The 19,176-nt window shown below is 55.3% G+C and overlaps 1 protein-coding gene across 5 annotated transcripts in view; it reads left to right on the top strand.

Moving 5' to 3' along the window:
- ASTN2 (astrotactin 2) overlaps positions 1 to 19,176 on the top strand; it is a 358,363-nt gene that overhangs the window by 251,204 nt on the left and 87,983 nt on the right. For all 5 annotated transcript variants that reach the window (XM_082009184.1, XM_082009183.1, XM_082009180.1 and 2 more), the window contains 3 exons: positions 1,789 to 2,054; positions 14,222 to 14,355; positions 15,499 to 15,647. In XM_082009184.1, the coding sequence (XP_081865310.1) occupies positions 1,789 to 2,054; positions 14,222 to 14,355; positions 15,499 to 15,647 (549 nt within the window). The remainder of the gene's footprint in view (positions 1 to 1,788; positions 2,055 to 14,221; positions 14,356 to 15,498; positions 15,648 to 19,176) is intronic.

Genomic DNA, 19,176 nt, shown 5'->3' with positions numbered 1-19,176 from the left:
GCCACATCTCCAGACAAGCCTCAGCTAGGCTTAGGCTGAGCCATAGCCTGTGTTAAGGACACATCCAGGTGTACAATCCTGACCTATAAAGCAAATAATTCAGGGAGGAAGGTTTGATATCCTATTGCCAATCATGAGATAACTGATTCTACTTTCACTTCAGCTCTGTGTTCATGTTCTCTCTTAAAGCATGGCTCCAAAATTTCTTTCCCTGTGGAGGATTGCTGAAACCACTGCTTGAGCTCTGATGAAGAAGCTTTGCAGCCCAGAATTGTTATTGTCATCTTCTTCTTTCTCTTCTAAAAGTAGTTTAGTTGCAATGTTGAAAAAAATGTTGCTCTTACCCAGAAGTGAGCAGAGGCTTATGGTATCGCCTCGTAGCTTCGCTCTTTCTGAGCCACCCAGTTTATCATGGCTTCATGGCTTTCCCTTATGAGGCTTGAAGTTGCCTGGAGCTGCTCTTCCAGAAAATGATATCTCCAAGAACCAGCTCCAACTCTCGTTTTCCATGTCTGTGTATCCCAGTGTCTCCCTAGATGTCGAGACATCTCTTCACAGCCTGGTTTTAATTTATCTTAGCAACTGCCCCCCTTTTATGCCACTGAAAGATGGGTTGATTGGAATTTGCTCGTTCTTCCCGTGACAGCATTGATCCTGCACACAAAAGTGTTCCCTGACAGCCAGACAGCAGGGAAGGGCTGTCCCTAGCCTGAAGGGCTTTGGAAGTCATGAATGAATACTGTGTTTACTTGTATTTCTAATTGACTAGTGCCTTGCCAGATCAGCTGCATGTCACTGCAAGCCGAGGGCATTGAGGCAATCCTCATTTCTCTACAGCTTCTTCTTGGGACTGGGAGAATGTTGCCAGAGGCAACAGCCATCCAGCTTATGGTGTTGGGAGCCTCATTCAGGCATAGGATGGAGAAAGGTTTTTCTTCTATAGGCTCATCACCAGGCTCTGAAGGTTGGACCTTCCTTCTTGCATCAACCCAAGAAGAGTGTCTATAGATAAAGAGTTTAACAGGACAAAGATGGCAGTCCTGTCTCCTTTGCTCAGGGATGCGATACTTTCCTTGTCCTTAGAGAGCATTTGGACCAAGGCAGAACAAAGTAAGGCTCTCCAGGTTTATTGCCTCATGGTTAAGACCACCACGAAGTTTCACAATGTGTTTCAAAGGCCTGAATGTTTCCTGAAAGCAGAGTGTTGACAGTTTTGGTAATCCCTCCATCTATTCCCCATGCAGTGAGTTTGTTCCGGTACCTGCTTACCCCTTCTGCCAAGGGGCTTCATCCCACAATGTAGTCTCTTTGCAGCTTCCTTTGGATCCGTCTCAGTGCCCTGGATAATGTGTCACCCAAGAGACAAAGCTAAGGACCACAGGGACTAGAGAGGACTGGCATTGGGGTGGAGGTGAGGGCACTCAGCTCTTTGACCTGGTCCCTTTGGAGAGGTTTCTCTTTGGCAGGAAAGATATACTTCGGTGGTTTTGTTTCATTTTGAAGTGCAGAAAATGAATATGCAAGTTACAAAAAAGGAGAACATGGTCAGTTCTGTCACTCTAAAAGTGTTTGTCTAGAAATGCTCACGCTTTCTACCCATTCCCGAGCAGTCACCTGCAAGTCCTTTTTCTCTCCTTCTCTCCTTGACCTTTCTGGTGTCCTGCTCCCACCTGGCCTACACCTTCAACAGCTGCATTTATCCTGGCTGCAGCAAAGTCCGGATTTGAGAAGGTGACTGTGCTGAGGTTTATTTAATGTTTTTTGGTTTCTTCCCTCTCCCTAAACCAGAAACAACTGAACTTGGGAACAAGAAGGAGTTGAAATCCATGCCCTTCATCACCTATCTCTCAGGCCTGCTGACAGCACAGATGCTGTCTGATGACCACCTCATCTCAGGTGTGGAGATTCACTGTGAGGAGAAAGGGCGCTGCCCATCCACTTGCCATTTGTGCCGGCGCCCGGGCAAGGAGCAGCTCAGCCCTACACCGGTTCTGCTGGAGATCAACCGAGTGGTGCCTCTGTACGCTCTGATCCAGGACAACGATACCAGGGAGGTGAGTGAGCAGGTGACGGACCAGCTCCACCACTATCGCCCTGCCTTAGTCACCTCTCAAATCTGCCTTCCTCAGCCTCTGCATAAATGTTGGGTTTCCCGGAGCGAGGCAGTGTTTTCGTGTGCATGTTTGCTGGGGAACACTTCAGGATGGTGTCAGCGATGGAGCTGGCAGATCCTGCTGCCCACCACCTACAGCCCTCGCAGACCTGTGTCTCCCTGCCTCAGTACGGTGAAGGCAATGCTGTAAGCAGCCAGGTCATCGCCGCTGTCCACCCACAGCAGGCACCAGCGTACAGGATGCGTCCTGCGGAGGGGTCTTAGGAGCCAGGCATCAGATCAGTCTTTCACTCCTGGCTCTGAGATCTCAGCCAAAGCTGTGCGAGGGGTGGGCAAAGACCTGCAGGGCTCCAGCACGGCTTTGCAAAGAGGGTGCAGAGGGAGGGAATAACCAGCCCCTTGGGACAGTCCCGCAGCCACAGGAGGTCACTGTTACTCCAGGAGGGACCAGCCAAGCTGGAGGTCACCCTTCCCTGGGGCTGGGCTCCTCTGCCTCCTGCAAGAACTTCAGCGTTAATCCTGTGGAGATTGATTTCTCGGTTCGCTGCCGCCCCCCGCCCCACTCCGCAGCCCTCTAACCCCAATCTCAGGTCCAAAAATGACAGACCTCCTTAAAGTCACTTATTAGCACTGAGCCTGCACTTGATTAAGATGCCTGGAGTGAGCCAGCGCGCAGCAGCTGCGGGTGGGACGCAGAGGGCTGCAGGTTGGGAAGCAGTCCTAGCATGTGGAGGTGTGACCACCAGGAATGATGCTTCATCCTCTTCCCAGATCCAGGGGAAAAAGAGCCCCCATGCTTCTCCTGGCACCCAAGTCCTTTACTGGGACTGTCCCTCCTTGCCCACCTCTTGATCTTGCTCCTGCTTTCCCATCTATCAACCCTCCTGGTTCTTCCATGCAGCTGTGCCCGACTTCCATATCTCGGTTCCTCTCTCTTTCCAGCTCCTTTCCCCAAACTCCCTTTCTCTCACTATTTTCCACACCCTGCATCCTTTCCCCTCCCATGACTGCTCTTCCCACTGGGCAGCTCTTGTGCAGACATTGAGCTACCGTTACCAGCATGTCCAAGGCAGTGCTGGGATGAGGTGTTACGGGTACAGGGAGAGCAGTGGGAAAGCTGGTTTCCTTCGGACAAGAAAGATGCGCTTCCCAGCAGCAACCTGCAAGAAGACAATTCCTTTCGGGGTACAAGAGGTAGGTTAGCTAGCGGGGAAAGGGGTAACAGTGAAGGCGAGCAGATCGCAGCAGGATCTGGGGGATCTCCATGGACCCTGCTCACCACCAGCTCCCCTTCTGAGCCCTGCGCCCAGGTGGCAATGCCACCCTGCCTCTCTGGCCCTAGCTGCAAGGTCCCCTCCTCATCCTCACCTGTCCGCCCAGCCCTGCCGATGCCGCCTGCCCTGCGGGCTCGCCTGGGACACCTCCTTGTCTTGGGGAGCTGGAGCCTGTGTTTCTCCAGCAGCAGCCTCCTTCCCTCCCTCCCCTGGCTCGTGCGGAGGGCTGGCCCCCTCCGCTGCAGCTGGAGCACAGCCGGCGTTGTGCTTTCTGCTGAGGCACCGGGAAAACCAGCAAACACACACGCAAACAAACAAAACCCCAGTGAAGCAAGCAAACGAGAGAAGCCCCAGCCGTCTTCCAGAGGGCTGCATGCAATGCATCCCTCCTCCTCCTTCCGCCTGCTCACCCAGAGGTGGAGGGGCAGCCCCGGGGAGCCTGTCTGTGCAAGGGTGCCGTGTCTGAGTGCCCCCAAGGGTGCTCGCGACCAGCGGTGCTGGCGTTAGAGGTGGCAAGGCGAGGGATTCGGGCGGCTGCTGGAGCAGGGGCTCAGGGGACACGGGGAGCCGGCAGCGAGCAGTGCGTGCCAGGACAGGTCACCCTGCTCCATCCGCAGCGGAGGGTCCTGGGGTGGGGTGCAGGTCAGCGCACACTGTCCTCTCTGACTGCCCCACCCCAGCTGGATGGGGTCTCGTTTTGGCTGTGGGCTTCTCTTGAGGGCAGGCCCCCTCGTCCCCCCGTCCCTGCAGCCCGTCCGAGGCCATCCCCACCCTTGCCGCAACAGGACACAGGGAGTGCTTTTTGCTTTCCCTGACCCTCCTCCTTTTTCCTGGCTATTCCTAGTCCCTCAGTGTGAATCCCTTGTCTCGCACCGGCTCCAGCACTTTATTTTCCCCTTCTTGCTCACTTCTTAAACCTTCATCTGATCTGCTGTCCTGCTGCCTCCATCCCTTCCTCCCCAGCTCGCTTCTCACCCTTCTCTCTGCTGCAGGGTATTTATTTCTCCCCTTCTCCTCCCGCCGCTGCCCCACGGGCAGGGACCCGTCCTGGTGCCGGGTAGCTGGAATCCGTTGCTGCTGGAGGGGCTTGCTGCCATCACGGCACAAACCTCACCTCTCGGCACTGGAGGTTTTGCCGGGCAGCCTGGGCTGGGTGAACCTGCACCCACCTCTCCGGAGGAGCTGGAGCCGATGGTAGCCGTGCCCGTGCCCCCGAGAGGATGGTTTGGTGCAGGGTTAGTGCTGCCTGTGCGAGAACGTGTCGCTGCACCTCCCGCGGCATCGTGAGCGCGGGGACGCGGGGTGCTCGCGGCGGCCGCGGCACGCCCTGCCCCTCGCCTTCCCCCGTGAGCGGGGAGGGAGGACGCCCAGGAAAGGGCAGGGGTCTGGGGGCGGTGGGAAGCCGCCACCTCCGCGGGGGCATCGCCCTGTGGCCGAGAGCCGGCGGCGTGCCCCGGTCCGCTGCGAGCGTGCCTGAACGCCGCCGGCTTACGCCGCTTCTTGGCTCTGCGCAGCAGGGTAGGCTCCCAAAGCGGGGGTGCTGTCGGGAGCGTCTCGTGTACGGTCTGGATGATGAAATGTCCTTTTTCAGCGTCAAGTAGGAGGCTGGGGCGGGTCCCAGGCACTAGCGGAGTGGCGTTTGCCTGTGGCATAAACAAGATTTGCAGATGCCTGGGCTGAGCCAAGTCCTGCACCTCCGAGCGCAGCATCCGCAGCGGAGCGCTCCCCTGCCTGCTTTTTCTCTTCGTGTGGATAATACTCGATCGATACAGCAAATGCTGACCTTATGGGAGCTGCGGGTGGATCCCAGTTCTCCCGTAGTATTAACAAAATAATAATTGTAAAAAATGAAAATCTTTCTCTTTGCGTATACGTCCACATAGATAATTGTACACGTCATTAGTAAGGTGGATGCTAACACCTATAAAGTTTGCTGAAAGGGAATAAGCAGCAGAGGTGAGGCAAGGCACAGGTGAAGACATTTTGCCCACTTCAGTATGTGTATTTTTTTTTTTTACTAGGTTTGTCTTTTCATCTGCCTCTGTGCGGTGAGTTATACACTTTTTAAAATTTACAGCTACCGCGTGGTACAAGACCGTGGTCTTGGTTGCTGATGACCTTGACAGAGCCTTAAGTGCCGGGGTTTAAGTTTCCGTGCTGGGTGTCTGCCTTGGGCTGATTTGCAATTTTTCTATGCATACACATTTGATTTCAGCTAAAACTGACCATTTCCAAGAGGGAGATTAGGTGAAAATATATTGCGTTGCCCGCACAAAATAATTTGGAAATCTCTTTATTTCCATGGGAACTGCTGTTTTCTTTTTGCTTTGAAGCAAGGGCTTGAAATTTAGAAGGGCTTCGGGAGTCGGGTTTTGCCTTTTGCTGCCCAGGGAGCATTTGTCCAGAGGCATTTGGGCCGTGAGCTTAAGGAAACTCTTGGCTGTGTGTGATCAGCAGGGGTTTGGGCTGTCTCCCCCATCCCGCTCAGGCATCGCCCCGGCTCGCAGCAGCGGGGAGGAGCAGCATGTTGGGTGCCTGGGGCAAGGCACTGCTGGTTACTGACGTCCTCCCCTTTCCTTCTTGCGTGCAATGAAAACTCTACACATCGAGCCCCTACTAGGAGGTGTTTCTGTTTCCTCCTGTGGTTTAACGGCATTCGTTAGAGAACTTGCATCATTGCTGATAGCCTGGCTGGGGACTCTGGCGGTGCTGGGGTGGGCAAGGAGCTTCCCAGAGTCAAGGAAATGTGTTTGAAAGTCCGAGCACCTTTTGAAGGGCTTTGTTGAATGGTTTTTTCATGGCAGTCATGGCTGATGTGGCGGTGGGTGGGAGGTTTCACGGGGGAAGGACAGCTTGCTGGAACAGAAGCAGTGCTGGAGTCCTCTCTCCACTGGTCCCAGTCAGCTGGTGAGGTTAAACTAGTCCAAGTAGGTTTATAGCACCATTGCTGTTACAGCTCCATTGCTCTTCGGTTGAAATGCCCACAACATGACTTGAAGAGATGTAAAGAGACAGAGAAGCAGTGACCTTGGCAGTGGCTTCCCTGGACGTCTCTGGAACCTGATCTTATTTTGATCGATGCCGTCTGCCCACATCTCCCTTGTGCTCTGCAGCAGCGCAGACACCGGAGTGTGGTCAAAGCGGTGGTCCTTGCACTGCTGTGTTCAGATGAAGCTGGAGGAGATTCTCCACTGCAGGACTGTGGCGGAAACCTCCACCAGTGTCAGTGGCTGGCCAGAGCCAACAGCAAAGAGCTTCTACCCTTTGTGGGGCTTTCTGCTGGCAAAATGCCCCTGACATCGAGGGCAGGATGCTGTTGAGGGCATGTGATGGGAGAGAAGAGAGACGTGACAACCCTGGCTGCTTCCCTCTAGTGAACGTCCTGGAGCTAAAGGAGCAAAGCGCTGCGCATCGCCCAGTGAGAGTGCCAGGCTGTCATGGCCTTCCTCCTCCTCGCTGCTCTGTGGTGCCATCAAAATATTCGTGCTTGCCCTCACCCCATGGAATACTTCTTGCTGCCCAGCAGAGACCTGGAGCCCACCAAGAGGCACGGTCTGAGAGGGCGAGACGCCAGGTCTGCATATTCTGCAAACCTCCATGTCCCCTGGACCGGGCTGCAGGAAGGCGAGCCAGGCAGCTACCCTGAGAGGCACCGGGAGGAGCGGGGTGCCCTGCTTCCCCTTCCCTCCCGCGGCCAGCACCGGCCCAAGGAGCGGCACTGAGACCTGGAAGACTCGGTGCATCTGGGAGCACCTCCGCCCTGCACTGCCCACTTTCAGCAGGGATGCCAGGGCTGCAGAGCAGCCATGGCCAGTGATGGGCAGGAAGGGGGCAGGCGAAGTCCCTCCTGTTTGTCCTCTGTTCTTCCTCCTGCCTTCAGTGTTCCCTTGGCCAGGGCACTGGCAGCGAGGACATGAGCGTGCCCAGCCCCTGCTGGTGGCCCTGGGGAGTGCTGGGCCGGCTCCAGCCACTGCCCAAGCTCGGCCGGCTGGGTTATCACGGGCCAGAAGGCAAGCAGGGGCAAAGAGAGGGCAAGGCTCCTCTTTCATCCCTCCTGTCCTCCATCCTTCAAGCTACTTACTCTCAGCTCGCTCTGAGGATGCGCTGATGACGATGGAGCACGTGTCTTTCCTCCCCCCGGAGCAGGCTAGCTGCTCGCACAGACGATGGCAAAGGGGTGGTGGCAGCTTCGGGGGGAGATGCACAAACCGGTGGTGTTTTTCCTCCTGGGTCCAGCTGATCTCCAAGCCCCTGCTGCTCGCTCGCTCACTCCACTGGCTGTATTTCAGCTGAAGTGCAAAGTGTAGCTTGTGTTGATGTCTTCTCTTGGTGGTTCTTGGTCAGGTCTTGGGGTCAAGGTTGTCTCACACTCACTGTTCTAAGGCACAGCGTGATGGAGCCGTGCCCTGGCTGTGTACTTGGAGCCCTTTTATGCATTTATACCAACCTTGAATCACCAGGGTGGACGGTGTAAAGGGCCCACAACACGGTGAAATGCATCCACCGTACCTCCATTGCTGCCAGTCCGTCGGGGCAGTGGGGAGCCCACCCTCGTCTGTGCAGACTGGGCTCGCCGTTGCGGCTCTCCAGCCCCTGGGCCAGGAGCTGGAGCATCCAAGTGTATCACTGGTGCTGTGACCTCCCACCTTTGGTGTTGACATTGCCCTCAAAGGGCAGAGCAGGTGAAAAAGAACATACCTGAGAAACCCAGTACCCCAGGAGCCTGGTGCTGTTGCTCCAAGACCCCGTGCTCCCCCAGCAGTAGATGGCCTTGTTGGGCATCATCTGAGCTCTGCTGCTGGCTTTGAAATCACAGCTGTGCCTTGGAGAGGAGCCCTTGACTCCGTTGGATAAACATTGTCCGTGCGACCACCCCGGTTCAGCCCGGAGGGAAGCAAACCTCTGTAAGTGGAGATCAGAGACGTGCCTGGAGGAGACCGATCCTAGGCGTGAGCAGGACTAGGAGAAACGTTAGCCTGAGGAGGAGGGACAGAGGAATTGAGGCAGAGGCTGGAGAAGTCAAACTGAGACTGATTTCTGAGGGAAGAGTTTGGCCATACCCCTTGAATCCCATTCAGGAGGGCAGATATCTGGGCCCTTCCCGTTGCCTTGTATCTCAGGGCTGGTTCTCCTGATGTCCTCTGCCCATCTTGGGCTTGGCAGGAGGAGGGTGAGGTTTTTCAAGATGCTATGGGCACCGGGTGAGAGGCGTCCCCGCGGCCAAGGGCTCACTTTGGCCCCTGTCAGACCCAAAGGCAGAGCCGCTGGAGGGCAGCGACCCGCCCTGCGCATACGCAGCTTCCCCGAAGCAGCCCCTGAAGGCCTGGGGAGCCGGTGCCAGGGATTTCTTTTTTCCACCGCCAAAGCTGAAAGGGAGCCAGGGCGAATGGGGACAGCGTTTGTATTGTTGAGGCGAGGTTTTTTGTTTTGGTCTGGGGTGTGGGTTTTATTTTTTTTTTTAATTTGTTTTTGCTTTGTTTTAATATCTCCTAATTGGCCCTCGTCCTCCTCCTCGCGCACTTGAGCATCCTGCTGCAGCCCTAGCCCACATCCGACTCGCGTTACCAGGGGAAGAATAGCCGCATTGTAACGCCCCGGTTGTGCTATAATGGGGAGCTTTGTAGCCGAGGTGTGAAAGCGGAGCCGGCTCCCCAGGACGGGACTCTCGCTGCAGTGCGAAGGCTTTTATTTCCCCTGCTGCCAGGTTTTACAGTGTCCTCTGCTGCTCCCTCGGATCCCATAAATAACAGAAACCAGGATGCTGCCCACCCTGGGTCCCTTCCAGCACCCTGACCTTTCCGGCAAACCGCTGATGTGCCTTCCCGGGATGAAGTGCTGGTGATCTTGCTCCCCGGGGACAGGCAGCCGGAGGCAGGCAGGGTGTGAGCAGCACAAGATGAGATCACCTGCCAACAGCAGCAGGGAAACTTCATCCTCCTTTGCTGTGAACCCGGAGCAGACTTTCAGACGCGAACTGCATTATCCTGGAAAGAGTCTCTGGCCTGGGAAATCCTTAGTTTTCCTCCTTTCTCCCCCCCTCCTCCTCCCGGGGATGTCTAGACTAAGGAGCAGCGTTTGTCTCCTGTGAACGGCACCGAGCATTACTGTACAGGTGTGAAAAGCCTTTCCTCCAGCTACCCTATCATCATGGTATCATCCCGTGCAGGCTGTGAAATCCAGGCTGGAGCCTACATCCCGTAGTCTTCTTTCCCTTGATGAACAGTCAGCATTGCTATTGCTGTCTACGGACTGCTGGCAGCACGGCAGCGGCCGGGAGCTGCGGGCAGCGGCGGGTTGTGTCGGGCTCTGCCTGGGGCCGCGGCGCCGGGCAGTTGGATTTGGTGGTAGGTGGGACGGGGCTGCGCCGAGGCGGTGGCAGCGTGCAGGCTCAGTTGCCCTCCTGCAAACGGGAAGGTCTGTCCGGACACGAGGCTGAGCCTGTCCGCCGGCATGACCCTGCTTCCACTCTTCTTCCCTTCCTTCTACATTTAGAAGAAAAAAAACAAACAAGCAAGCAAAGAGCAGGGAAGCTGGTGCAAAACCCAAAATGTACCAAACTGCCAACTTTTAGGCCATCTCCGATATCTCCAGCATATCTCTGTCCAGCCTGCATGCTCATCTGCGCTTATTTTTGCATTTCTCTTGTATTTCCTTTTTAATTTTTCCAGAAACCGAGGTGTGCGTACCAACCACAAAGAAACCTAGACTCAAAGAAACAACTTTGAGCCAGATTTTCACTTCCCTATCAGGCGTGGAGAAGAGCAGATGTTCGAACACAGAGAAGCACCCAACACATGCCCTTTCCAGTACCCCATGTGGAAACCCCAGCCCCTGTGGTGCGTGCTGAGTCCTGCAAATGCTGATCTGAAAGGTTCCTATAATTTACCTCTCTGGGGATGTCAACAGAAAACCCACGGTCAGAAATAACTTAATGCTTCTCCTTCCATCGGCCAGGTCTAACAGAGGACAAAGGAAATGTTCTTCTATATTCTGTTGCAGAGCGTCTAAGCTATAAAACGGGGCCAAACGGCCTCCCCCTGAGCACAAATAACAACAGGAGAAAGATCCATATGCAATCGAGTGTAGGATAAATGTGCTTAGCTGATCATTCGTTTCCCTAATATTTTTTTTATGAATAGGCTTAACTTATGGTAAGATGGGACTTTATGGTCCTGTAAGTCTTGCTCATGTCAAAACAAATGAACTAGCCATCCTATGGGGGAACTATCAATCCAATATATGTGTGTGTATGGGTGTGGGGAGTCAGACCTATTATACCTTTAAGAGCAAATTAGATGCTGTTCCTATGATTCATAATGCTATATATCTAATGGCATGACTCGTCATCTAGAAAATAAACGTTTCGAGCCAGTTTCTCATCTCATAAATTTCCCCTCTGGCACTGAAGGACATAAACTAAATGGGCTGACTCACAGGGAAACAATACGATTTGGATACTTTTAAATGAAAGATAAAATTGCCTTAGGGCACAGAGGGGCGTTGAGATGCCGGGGAGTGGTTGGCGAGCGCGGGACGGTGCGTCGGGGGCCGCTCCGCCATCGCCAGCAGGCAGGGCTGCTCCTGGGAAGACCTTCACACTTCCAGAGCCTGTTGGGGTTTCCCAGCTCAGTAGCTTGGCGTGACCGCCATGGCAGTATCCGATGCGGAGATGTCGTGTTGGAGATGGTCGTCGTCTTGTGTGTGCTGTCTCCTGGCAGGGAGGAGAGTGTTTGCCGAGTGTTTCCAAGCACGGCAGCAGGGAAGGACAGGAGATGTGGAGGTGCCCGCTCCAAGGCAGGAGGGGAAGGTTGTCCTTGGCCACCGCAGACCAGGGAAGTCCCCATGCGTTCCCATCGGCAGCTCTCCCAAACGCTACAGCTGCCCACGGGATGGGTGTCGGCACCTTTGCTGTGTCCGTTGTCCGTTGCCGTTGGTCCTTCTGTGCCATTGGGCTCCTGGTTTAGGTGGCAGCCGCCATTCCCCTGGGTTTGTGCGAGCAGTCCCACACCTCCTGAGCTACGCTGTCCGGAGGAGAAAGGCAGCCACATGTGGTTGCCACCTGTAGAGGAGCAGACGCCTGCTGGGCTGGTGAAAGCCGCCGCCTTCGCACGGGAAGGCGGCCTTGACTGCCGAGCACTACGAGGGCCTGCGAGCAGCCCCTGCCCCTGCAGCCGGCGCCTGGCCCGGGCCGGGGGACGGGAGGGAGGGAAGGGTGGGCTGCGCGTGAGCTGCAGCAAAAGCTGTACCTGGCTTCGGGGCTGGGAGGACCCCAGACTCCTCGAAGCTCACCGAGACCCTCCGTTTGTCCTGGAGTTTCTGTGCAGCGAGTGCGTGGCCGCAGGGAGCAGGCTAGTGTTCCTGGGGCGAGCGCAGAGCCTCCCGAAGCGGGGCTGAACACCCTGGTGCGGGGAGCTTCGCCCCCTCCGCCTGCGATCTGACCCCTTTCCCCCGTCAGTTCGCTCTTGCCGCTTGCCCACCCTTTAACGCGCGCTCCCCGGCGCCGACGGGAAAAGGCCGGAGACCGTTGGCTGGAAATCCCGCTGGTAAGTGAGGGAAGGCAGGTCCTGGCTGCCCGGCCGCCCCAGCCCGAGCCTGACGCCAGCCGGCGCCGGCAGCGGGCGCGAGGCGCAGCCAGCAGCGGGGGCCAGGCGTGCTCCGGGTAACCCGTGTAGGTGCGCGCGCCTTAATGAGTGCGATGGAAGGACGCATCGATCAGCTAACCTCGTTTGTGTGAAGGTTGACACAAGGCAGATGACGGCTGGGTACCTGCAGGATCTAATTAAAATTTGCGCGAGGCTGGGCGGGTGGAGCAGAGGGGATTGCTCATCCAGCCTTGCGCTTACCGTCGGGAGAAAGGAGATAGAAGGGAAGAAATTACTATTGGATCTGGCTAAAGGGCACGGATGGGGCGGCTGGGATTTCTCCCCTGGGTTGAGGGCCAGGGAGGGAGCGTGCCGAGCGGCGGGGTCGGGGCTGGGGACGCCGGCAGCGGAGCGGTGCTGTTGGCGTGACAGTGCAGCTCTTCCAGGGGTCACCCAGCATCCGTCTTCGCCCACAGCGCGTGTCCGTGCACGCATCTACCCACAACATACGTGTTTATCCTGCTCCCTTGGGCGCGCGCACGCTTCCCCATCCATCTACATGCATGGCTTTCTGTTTCCATCCCGCACAGACCCGCCGCTCTCTACAGAAATGTATCTGCACCCATTTATCCATGTGTCGGATAAACTCCTCTCTGTCTTCCCTGCTCTCCAGTTACTTTGCGACGTCCTTTCCAGCCCAGCACTTCAATTACATTCTAAAGAATGAAATAAAATAATGTCACATTTTCTCTTTTTCACGTGTTTTTTCCTTCCTTCCCCCCCCCCCGCCCCTTCTGGAACAGTCCCATTTTGTAAACACTTGGAAAGCAGAAAATGTTTCAGAGGTGAGAGCCTCGAGGCGCCTCATTAAAGGTGCTGGGGGTGTTTGGGGAGAGCGACAAAACCCCGGACAATGGGAGCCCTGACGTCAGGCTCTATTTATACCTCCGCTTTTCAGAAACCTCCCCGGCATGGCGCTTTTCCTAGAGTTTCTTGCTAAATGTCGCAGCTGCTGGAGCCATCCCTGTCCTCCTCAAAGGGCACGTTTTTATCTTTAAGGCGTAACCTGGCGGCACGGGCGGTATCGCTGGGGCCAGGCATCCGCAGGCGGCTTTGAATGGGCGGAATTAGCGCTGCTGCGAGCTGGGTTGCGTGGAGGCTGGCAGCGAGGCTGCTGTTTGTGGGTGAGGACCCATGAAGGCGTTTTGGCCCCACGATTGTGCCTTTTAAAAGGTCAAAAGCATTACAAAGAGGTTTGTTTTAGTGGCTGAAGTTTTGGTGTAACGATTATTCTAGCAGGGCGTTGTGGCTTCACGGGGTCGGGTTGAACGTCGTCCGTGTGTGTGGGCAGGGAGAGCTGCTTTCTTCCAAGCTGGAGGTTTAATTAGGCACGACAGGCAAAGGTAGCAGGAGGAATCGCCACGAAGCCTGAACTACAGCAGGGTATGGAGCAAGGGACGCCCCGTCCTGCAGCGCGGGGACCGACACCGACTGCCCCGAGCTGCGGGATGAGCGCAGGGAAGACACTGTGGAGTTAGACCTGGGAATTCAGTCAAAGTGTTTCAGCCTCAGATCCCAGCAAGATGGACCGCTGTTATTCTGGGGATCCATTGAGAGGGGACACTGCCCGGCTGGGGAAGACCCTGCAAGTATTTTACAGGGTTTTATTTTTTTCTTCCAGATCCTGCTGTTTCGCTTGTGGGTATTCCTTATGCAAGTGAATAAAGCAGCAATTTGCCAGCAGCTTGTATGAATTACAAACCTATGAGAAGCATGAAGTGGTCTGTGCTGCTGAGGATGTAGGAATTTATTTGCAGGTACAGAAACAGCTATGGGATGGGCGCATGGAATAGTTTCACTGGGCACAGCAGCAGTGTAAAGGTACCCTACGTATGGTCTCCAGCATCACAAATGGGCTTATGTTTGTGTTTCTTCAGGCAGCTCGGTCCTCCATCACAGGGGATCCTCTCTGTACGAGGCATCGTGCAGACACTCCTCGTCCCCACACCAAAAGCAGCACCCGGGGATAAGCCGGCATCCTTTAGCGGGAGCTAAAGCACAGGGAGGTGAAGGGACTTGCCCAGGGCCATGCAGAGAGTCCGTGGCAGAGGTGTGGAGGACCTCGCTCCGTTTCCTGATCCCGGGGCTCTGTGCACACACAGCCCTGATGTTCAGCACCACGCGGCCAAGCCGCTGGCCGGATTTCACCAAGTCTTTAGCACACGTGTTCACGCTTTTTGTTCTCACATCAGGCTTTCAAGGGAGCCCTGATGAGCTCATACTGGTGCTCGGGGAAAGGCGATGTTATCGAAGACTGGTGCAGGTGTGACCTCAGCGCTTTCGATGAGAACGGACTTCCGAACTGCAGCCCTCTCCCTCCGCCTGTGTACGTATCAGTGCGAGACCCTCCCGTGGCTCACGGCCCCCCGACACCAGCCCCTTTCCCGCAGGCTCAGCCCATGGGCACCTCCTTCCTTTCGCCTTCGAGCCCCGGGGCTGCAGTCCAGCGCTCCTCGCTGTGTGACTGATGCCTTTAGGATATCCTGGCTCCGGCTGTGGCCCTGGAAGGTTTCCTTATACATTTTCATCACCTGATTAGCAGGGCTTGTAGAATGGGATTTCAAATGCTGAAAGAAATGGAATTACAGTGCAATTCATTGTGGCTTGTCAGAGCAAGAGCAGATCAGGAGCAAACTGATGGGAAATTAGCTGAGAAAGCAGGAAGACTGGCTCCAGCGATCCACAAGGAGCGGAACACCTTCTTAGTGAGCCAGTATCCTTGGAGGAGATTTGTTTCCCATCCCGAGTTCAACAAACACGCTCATGTGCTTGGAGCCGGCCTCTCCGTAGCCCTGTACATTGTGTTGTCGCTTGCCCTGGTGCAAAGAGCGGCCGGGAGCACAAAGCTGCTCTGCCTTCGCCCCTCCCCACGAGGGCCCTGGCCCGGGCAGGAGCTGCTGCGCAGCTGCCCTGTGTTGGCTTTTGCTCACGCCCAGCAGAGGCTTGCTCATCTGCAGCTGGGTAAATTCACAGCCACAGCTGCCCCGGCTCTGCCTCCCACCCTCCCTGGCCTCCGCTCGCCGGCGGTGCGGACCGGACCCTCCCCTCCTGTAGATTCAACCCCGCTGGGTTGCGTGAAGGCTAAGCTGGATCCTCCCCTTCCCTTTGGCTCCTGCGCGGCTGGCCCTTGGTTCCCTGTGGGGCTGCTGGAGTCCAGCAGTTCTCCCAGGAGATGAAGGCCCCTTTAGGCGTGAAGGTCGCGTGGTTGCGCGTGCATGACCCGGGCTTTTCCAGGAGCAGGGGAGGTAAGGACGCGCATCGCAGTAGGCTGGACCCAGCTGACCTTCAACTGGAAGTTCTTCCATGCTCCCCTACCTTATCCCTTGTGCCGCCCGTGCTCGTGGGTCTGTGTGCTCATCCCTGTGTGTGAGTGTGAGCCCTGCCTGGGGATGTGCTGCCTGTAGAGGTGGATTCCCCCCCAGAAAGGGAGCTGGTGTCTTACTTGGTTTCTTTTCTGTCTCCTGGCCAGCCTGCGGCTCTCCCCCACCGTGGAGCCCTCCAGCACCGTGGTCTCTCTGGAGTGGCTGGACGTGCAGCCTGCCATTGGGACGAAGGTGTCTGACTACGTCCTGCAGCACAAGAAGGTGGACGAGTACACAGACACGGACCTCTACACAGGTGGGTGCAGCTGCCAAGGGCACGCTCCTCTCGGTGCCGAGGGCGCGCGGCGGCGCGTCCTGCGTCCCGCCGGGCTGAGAGACGCTGCTTTTGTGGGGAATGGTGGTAGAGCCAAGGTATTACATGAAGTATCAAACCCGGTCCATTCAGGAGCGGTTTCTGAAGGCTTCCGCAGATATGGGTGCTTGAGGGGAAGGGGAAATACAAAAACGCAGCGTGTGTGCCCTTTTTGGGTAGGAGAGCTGTAAGTTGGAGTTTCTGACTGAAGCAGCTGTTTGACGTGATCGGCCTGAAATGCTGCAGGATGATGGGTGTGGGAGGAACATCAGCCCTCAACAACTCAAGGGCTTTACTGTGCGTTCCAGTGAATATTACATTGCATGCCAGCCTTCGAAAGGACACCTTAAGTTGCCTTGCTTACCTGTCGAAGTAATTTGTAGTCTGCAATATTTAGAGGGCTCATTTAAGCAGCACAAAACATCTTTAGGGGAACCTGAAACTTCCCTGTGTCAGAATTTGATTCCCAGCTCAGGCTTGGACTAAGTGCTCTGCGCATTGGAAAGGCTTTGCCAGCACTTCAAGCCATGCTCCAGAAGCATGGTGGAGGGGCATGAAGGATGGGGTTTGATTTGGGTGAATCAATGATGTATTTCAGGAAATAGCACTTGAGACTTTGAGTGATGCTATTGCTGCGTGGAAAGCCAGGCAAAACCTCCTGCTGCTTTTTGCTTGAGGATTTTGGATGCAGTCTGTTAAAAAAAGCTCAGGTGACGTGTCGGAGGCACCCAGTATTGTTGGCCAAAGCTGCGATACACCTTTGTGTAAAGGGCCACTTCCCCCAGACACTGGCAGCACCAAATTTCCGCGCCCCTCCGGGTGAGGGAACAGAGGAAGAAGGTTTCCACCATCATTGGAGCAAGGCTCTGCAACAGCTACCGCTTTGGGTGGTGAAAAATCTAATTTGTTTGAAGGTCAGGTATGTGGAGCATGCATGTCTGGGCTGCCTTCGAGGCCAAGGGACCAGACTGAACATGGGGACAGGGCTGATGGTGGAGGGAGGAACCTCGCTGTGCTCCTGCAGTCTTGCAGGACATCCTGGCAAGTCGTTTGTCTGTGTTTCCCCATTGGGAAGGCAATCTTAGAAAGATCATTCAGAGCCAAATTGGGAGTTGCATGCAGGCAGTCCTTAGGTCTTGGTCAGAAGCTTTCTCAGCTTGTGGTGGTGGCTTTTTTGTTCTCCTCAGTAATTTTGTAAGACCCTCTGAGCCAAGCCCTCTGCTGCCGTGAGCTGCCACAGGGCAAACTGCTCCAGCTCACAGCCACAGGGAAGTTTTCACCCTCTCTGTTCATCTTGCGTCCATCTGTTCTCCTTCTACAGCTTCTCTTACCACCATATCCAAATCTTTTGTGCTACAAGAGCTGGACATTTCCTGCTGGAGAGAGCCAGAACCCCACAACCTGGGGGGCCCCAGCTGTTTGTGGAGACCCCAGCGAGAAGGAGCTCTGGTTCCTGGCTCCTACGCCGGTCCTGTCCCGCAGGAGCTTTCTCCTGCACCTTCTTGCCAGCATCCCCTTCCAGAGCTGCCCGATGTGGCCGTGGCCCCTGGGTTATGTTTCTAGTTTCCCGGCATGGAAGAAAGCTTGTTCTTTATCTTGGAGGGGCACCCCTCCAGTAACGGAGAAAGAAAACAAGCCACCAAAGGAGGGGCTTTGTTTTGGATGGGGATTCCAGATTGCTCACACATCGGTCAGGTGAGGCCAGACCGGGGAAACGTGGGGTTTCTTCTTTGAAGTGGCTGGATCTTTGCCTGGCAGCCAGAGTAGGAAATACAGATTATTATTATTATTTTCCTTTTATGACTGCCATGTGTTTGACAGGCGACTGAATTCATTGTGGGGAGCTGCCCTCCCCTCTCCCTGCTCTGGGGGACTGTTTGGGACAGAATAACCCCATTAACAATTAAAGAGAAAAGCCAATCCTGAATCTCTCCTTTTTTTTCTATGTTGTTTATAACCAAGCAACATTCCTGCCTTCATTCCTTTCTTACCCTACAGGCCCCTAATGCCAGATGACTTGATTCTTACAAATACCTTGCGTAGGTTTGCAGAGATGCTGACTGCTACAGCTCTCAAAGGCTTCGCTTGGAACCATGCTTTGCCTGGCCAAAAATCCTACCGTGGGTACCCCCTCACCACCATCACCCACCCGTCACGCTGCACCACATCTCCGTCACATCTGAACAGCATCCACAAAAACAGTGTCACCCCAGAAGGGGGAAGCTTAGCGGGGGGTTGAGGGGGAGGGAGGGATATGAAATTGGGATGACTTTGGATGGATATTGGCAGATCTTCCATCGGTCTCCTGGCTGCTGGCAGGTAGGAGCAGGTCGCTCCCGTTGTTGGGAGCTGCATCACAGGTATTTGCAGAGCGTGGTAGCGCTGGGCTGGGAGGATTCTGCAAGGTTTGAGGACTCTTGAGGCTGCTGCCATTCATCCCTTGGATCGCCTGAGTTTAAATGGGTGGATTATTTGTGCTTGTACGGGGGTTTTGTTTGTTTTAGTGCAGTTGTAACCATGTCTTATTCGGATTCCTGGCATGGGCTGGGGCTGGAGCGGTGCCAACATGCTCTTCAGCCCTGAGACAAGCTAGATGGTACCTGGCACCTTGTCTAACCTGCCTTCTGCCTTCCTCCTGCCCCCCAAAAGCCTCTGGTCTCTCGCCCTTGCAGAACTCCGTGGCCTCCCCTTTGCTTTGCAACTGGAAGATGTAGCCTTTCCCTTGAGCCAGAAAATACTTGTTCCTCTTCTTGGAGCAGAGTCAGGAGGGAGTTTTGAGGCTGATCTAACACGCATCCCCTCTGCTCGCTGCCGGGCAGCGATGCTGTGGGACGGGGCGGAAGGAGTCGGGAGCTCGCCTGGGTCGGCTACCCCCGGTTGTACGTGCTTTTTAAAGAGGCTTATTACTGGCGCTTAGAAAAACACAGCCCTTGGACCATCTGAGCCTAATAGGAGGTGAACTTGTGTGCGAAACAAACCACGCTTTCAACACCAGCACGCGGGGAGCGAGCAGCTCTCCGCTCGGGAGCCAGCGCAGAAGATGGAGAGCAATTACATCCCAAACTGTTTATTAAAACTTGTGGAAATTACTCATAACTCCATGTGTGCGACAGCTTTGTAGTTGAGTGATGCTCTTTGTTTGAACATGGGGCTCTCGAAGAGGGCGCGAGCGCGTGTGTGTGTGCACGGCCGAGCCCGCCAGCGCATTATGTCATGGACGAAGCAGGCGCTGCACTTGAGAGAGGGAGAGGGAGAAATGTGTTTTACAGGGTGAGGTACAAACTGAAATGGCTGTGAACATCTGGAACTGATATTAGGCTTGGAAAATGTTTTCTGTCACTCCAACACTCCTCTGGAGGAAGGTTTCTGAAGTTAAGAAGCTCCGAACGGGATGAGGGGGTGGGATGAGGGGATAACATGACCGTGGTGCAAAGTGCTTTTTATGTCTCGGTTCTGGTTGCTGTAGCCAGGC

Source organism: Phaethon aethereus (assembly GCF_964289735.1).
Source record: "Phaethon aethereus genome assembly, chromosome: 20".
NCBI classification, from domain to species: Eukaryota; Metazoa; Chordata; class Aves; order Phaethontiformes; family Phaethontidae; genus Phaethon; species Phaethon aethereus.
This window is presented reverse-complemented; position numbering and strand designations above follow the sequence as displayed.